At 41.0% G+C, this 4,961-nt stretch overlaps 1 protein-coding gene and 1 pseudogene across 1 annotated transcript in view; one reads left to right on the top strand and one right to left on the bottom strand.

Moving 5' to 3' along the window:
• STARD7 (StAR-related lipid transfer (START) domain containing 7) overlaps window positions 1-4,953 on the bottom strand; it is a 47,374-nt gene extending 42,421 nt beyond the window's left edge. Inside the window, exon 1 of the mRNA XM_006900691.1 lies at window positions 4,715-4,953. Coding sequence (XP_006900753.1) covers window positions 4,715-4,779 — 65 coding nt within the window. The 5' untranslated portion in view covers window positions 4,780-4,953. The remainder of the gene's footprint in view (window positions 1-4,714) is intronic.
• The window catches only part of LOC102855064, a 59,857-nt pseudogene continuing 59,687 nt past the window's right edge, over window positions 4,792-4,961 (top strand).

Genomic DNA, 4,961 nt, shown 5'->3' on the forward strand with positions numbered 1-4,961 from the left:
GATGGGAGTGTCGGAGACAGTGCGATTGGCACAGGACAGAGCGGAGTTTAGGGCTGTTGTACATAGGGTCGCTATGAGTCACAGGCGACTCAACGGCACATAACAACAACAACAACAACGGAGTGGGGTTTAAAATGCTTAGCTGCTAACCAAAAGGTCAGTGGTCCAGTTTCATTAGCCAATCTCTGAGAGATGTGACCGTGACAGTCTGCCTCTCTAAATATATACAGCCTTGGAACATAGCAGCAAGACTGTGTTTGCAGGCCCACTATGACCTGAAGCAACTCAAGAGCACCAGCAACGAGCAGGTCATAACCAACACACCCCAGCAGACCGTCCAGCTGGCTTGCCAGGGCTATCAGAGGCATGCTTTCTCAGAGGCATGCTTTCTTCAGGGATTCAAACCACCAAGAAGTGTGCCTTCAGATTAGCAGCAAAATACTGCTGTCTGCTGCAATCGTACTTTACTACTTCTTTACCCATTTCAGTCAATTCTGCTCTAACTTTTAAAATATTGTTCATCTTTTCATTTTTTCATGTGAACTTCACAATCAATGGTCAGGGTTCTTGATTGCAAACAAAGAAACAGATTGGTCAGCAGCCACTCCCTGCAAACTCCATCACCAGAGCAGGCAGCCCAGATAAAAATTTTGAGACAAAGTCACTGAAAAGAGAATGGTATTACAGTGAATGAATGAAAATCCAAAATCTCTGTAAATGGTCATTAAAACTAGTAAAATAAAATTAAAGAGAATGGTATTATAAAGACATTCTTTGAAAAACATAGTATCTACAACGCATTTATAAAGAAATAGTAAGGGTCCTCACAGAGGCAACAAGATCTTGCAAAGGAGAAAACAAAAGTAAAATCACAGGTAGGTTTGCTCAAAGAAAAAAAAATCAGGTATCCTATGGTAAACACAGTTAATTAAGAATGCTTCATTCAAATGTATACTATCAATAAAGCTCTTACTCCTCAAGTTTACCAATCTATGAAGGTCTCCCAACCTCTAAATGTTGACAGACAATTAACACATAGTCAGATCACTCATCACATGCACAGAGAAAGGAAAAAATCTCCAGTTATGTGCATCTCTATACCCTTTCGTGCCAAATTTTGTTTGGACAGAAAGGATGTCTAAGCCTAGGTTTCTAAGAGGCTTAAGTAGAAGGACAAAAGGGATTATCCCCAAAATAGTAACAGAACCAGTCAATCAGTAAGCGGATCAAAGTGAAAGTTTCCCTTTCCTATAAGTAAAATCATTTCAATATGTGATAAAGGCTATGCACATAACATAACCATGACAACAGACTGAAAAAAACCACTGTCAGCTCACCAATCTAGAACTTGATATAAAACTCCAAATTATTCAAGTGAAGCTATCTAATGAGTAACTGAATATTCCAAGAAACTTGAACTAATCAGAAATTAAGTTAATCAGAAATTTCAAGAACCTGCCTCATTTCATACAATCCTCTCCTCAAATCCCAAACTACAGTAAAAGAAATTCAACACTCATAATATGGGATAAACCTAGAAATAAAAGTCATCAAAGACCTCATCAAATAATTAACTAATTATTAGAAAATGAGAGTAATTTCAGCAAGATTAGTTCCACTTTTCCACAGTTCAGCTGATCTAAAAAGGGTATTAATACCCCACGATGAGACAAAAAAAAGGGGGGGGAAGGTAATAAATCTCTAAATTCAAAACATTTATGCTGATCACCAATATACTAAACTATGGAAGACTGACAGAAATAGGGCTAATGGCCAATTTTATTTATGAAACTTTACTGGGACTTATTTACTCAAATTTTGAGTGCAAAGAACTATATCTTAATAAAGGAGAGTTAGTGAACATTTCCTCAGCCCTTCATATTTCTTAACTTCCTTCCTCTTTTTAATACTGTAATTTAACTTTCCCAAGCAATAAAAAATCGCTACTTTATTTTCCCATAAAAATTTCCCTAAGCTCACAGAATATCAGCTTGCACCAAAAATAGTGATAAAAGTTACTTTGTTTGCTTATTCGATTAAGTTCAAGTGAGTCTGTACTTCTACCTCTAAACCCAACAGTGAATTAAAATCACTTTCTACAAGTTGCTTCCTTTTTCAAATTTCTTTCTTGTTAAAAGATTAAATCCTATTTAGCAAGACATTCTTTAAACAGATTCTTTTTCGTTCTGAATAAAAGTACCAATACAGAAACAACAGTTTAAGCACAGACATTAAAAGAGATAGCATGCACATGAACCACTGTTTATCAGTTGGTTTGTCCCAGGACAAGCTGGAATAGAAAGAGCACAGAATGGCCCTGTGACAATCAAGCTTTTGCTTTTCATCCACTAACAATGAAAGAGATGCACTTACTGGAAAACGCTTGGGTGTCCCCCATGATGGTTGCTATGTACTCCCAAGTCTGAACTGACCCACAGCAGACCCTCCATCAGGTTTCCAGAGGTGTAAATCTCAAGAGAGGAGGATTGGGTTGGCAATGCTATTCTTTACCCTCTAGGTCATCAGAGCTCCCTCTCCATTATAGAAGCTACCCAAACCCAACTAATACAAACAAAGGAAATCCAGTACATCATAGACATATGATATAGGTATGAAAGACAACTGCAGTAAAACTCTTCTAAGGCAATAACTTTTAAACATCCAGCAAGAAAATACCCAGGATATTTTATTAAATAAAACATAAACATGACAACTTCTCAAAAGAAGTCAGACAACCAGGCTGGAGGGGAATAGCACTATTTGGCTTAACACATGGTTAGGTAAAACCACCAACTTCTTTTTTTGGTTGGTGTTACTTTTTCCCCCCTTCTTTTTCTTTCAGGGGATAGTGCGAATGCAAGTCCTCCACTACCACAAATCACAAATTATGTAGTCGAGTCCCATACTTGGGGAAATCGCAGGAGTCAGCACATCCAGAGTACAAAGGATAAACCTCACCCCAGGAAAACCACCTTGGTGATCATGCTATCTCCCCTTAATGAAGTATACTTCATTAAATCTTAAGCATAAGAAAAACAGAACTCAAGCATGAACTGGGCACTAAAGTGTTAAATGTGGGCCTTCAGCAGAGCAAGACAGAGGAGGGTTAAAGGCACCTTTACAGAGTTTCAGCTGGCCTCCCTCCAAGTTTCTGAAACTCCAAAGCCAGAAGCTGGAGCAATGCCTCTGGAGGAGTTGGATCAGAACCAATAGTATTTTTCAACTGAACTTGGGTTTCACAAACGGCTGTTAATGAGTGTAGAATAGATACCTGGCCTGGTCATCAACTAGTCTCATCATTTCACCTCCCAAGCAAGGAATGACTTCAGATGCCAAATGTTTACCACACTGATTTCCTAGCTGGTTTTTCATCTCCAGTTTCTGCTATAGAACTGCTGCTTAGGGATCCAGACATCATAAAACACAGGAAGCACATCAGAGGGTCTGCTACCACCCAAGTCTCAAAATTATTCAATTCCTGATCCAAAGAATTTGGGACACCTTTAGACTCTTCTACAAACAGATCCAGTTGGTGATTTTAACTTCAAACTTCACCACTGAGTATATTAAATAAAAACCAGAATATTGAAAATTTAATTAACACTGTCACTTAAAACTTTCATTCTCATATTATTTCTTTACAACTAAGAGTCTGATTTGAACAAATGGACAAGTAATAAAAGAATAATAATGTAAAACCACCTATCACATTGCTGCCACAGCTTCTGTATGAATAACGTTCGCAGTTATGATCTTAAATTGTAATTATAAGATAGTCGTCTTTCCTTCTTTCTGGAAAAAATATTTCCAGTTTTTAAACAGACTTAAATTTACCCATAATTCTCTGTAGCACCCAAAAAGAGATCACACTGCAAACTTCATTATTGAGGAATTTCTTTTAACCTAGCCAAAAACGTTAAATGCCTAGTTCTCTATTTAGGAAATTTTTAAAATAAACAGGATTTATCAAGGAGAGATCTGCTTCAGGTTCCTGCAAGCAACCTTACAAGTTTCAGAGTAGAGGAGAGTAAGCAGGGTCTAAGAATGCACAAGAATTTACAAATGTAAAAGACCGGCCAAAGCACGTTCCCCCTCAACGGTAATAAATCTCTGATACAGACTAGATTAACACATTCAATCCTTCTCATAGAAACTCTGATAGCTGCATAAAGTCAGGGCCTAGAAGGTAGCCATTATAAAGTCAGATTTGGGTTAACCCCATTTGGCTCTCTGAGGACGGAATCCGCAGGGAGCGAGCCACTGCCCAGGAGGCCCGAGTCCTCCGAGGTAGGATCCACCAGCAGCTCCGAGGGAGAAGGACCGGTAATCCCCCAAGTGCAATTTACAGCCTCGGATGCTGACGAGGCTGGCTGTGCCTGGGAAGAGACTCTGCAGTGCGTCCTCAGCCTTACGGCTGTCATTCGGAAAACTGCAAACTTCACTCTTGGGTCAGGATGGCAACCTGTTTTGCAGTGTCTAAAATTATACATTCACTGTATACATGCTTTTACTGTATTTTTACAGGGTTTTTTCTGTGTCCTTCTCCCTATTAAAAACTTACCAATCTACTTTTTCACTTCTCATTTCTAAGCGGCCAGTCCATAATGACCAATTTAAAAACACCGCTGACTGCATCGCTGCGCCTCCGTGCAGGCCCCAGTTGCCACGGCCCCCGGCCCGCCCGCCGCGAGGAGCAAGGAGGCTCCAGACCCACCTCTTCAGCTCCTCCTCCTGGATCCGCTCCTCGTCCCACACGAAGGCTCCGGCAAGCGCCGCCATCAGAGTGGAGACATGGCCCGGGCGGCCGCGCAGCCGACGCCACAGGCGGCCAAGAAGGACGCGGCGCGAACTCTCCGAGTAGAGGCGGCTGTAGAGCTGGCCGATCTGCTGCGCGCGCCGCACGCGCAGGCCCGTCACGAAGCGGCACTGATTGGCCAGCAGGGCCAGCAGGCCCCCGCCCC

Source organism: Elephantulus edwardii, unplaced genomic scaffold, assembly GCF_000299155.1.
Source record: "Elephantulus edwardii isolate Elephantulus edwardi_28Jun2011 unplaced genomic scaffold, EleEdw1.0 scaffold00291, whole genome shotgun sequence".
Taxonomy (NCBI): Eukaryota; Metazoa; Chordata; class Mammalia; order Macroscelidea; family Macroscelididae; genus Elephantulus; species Elephantulus edwardii.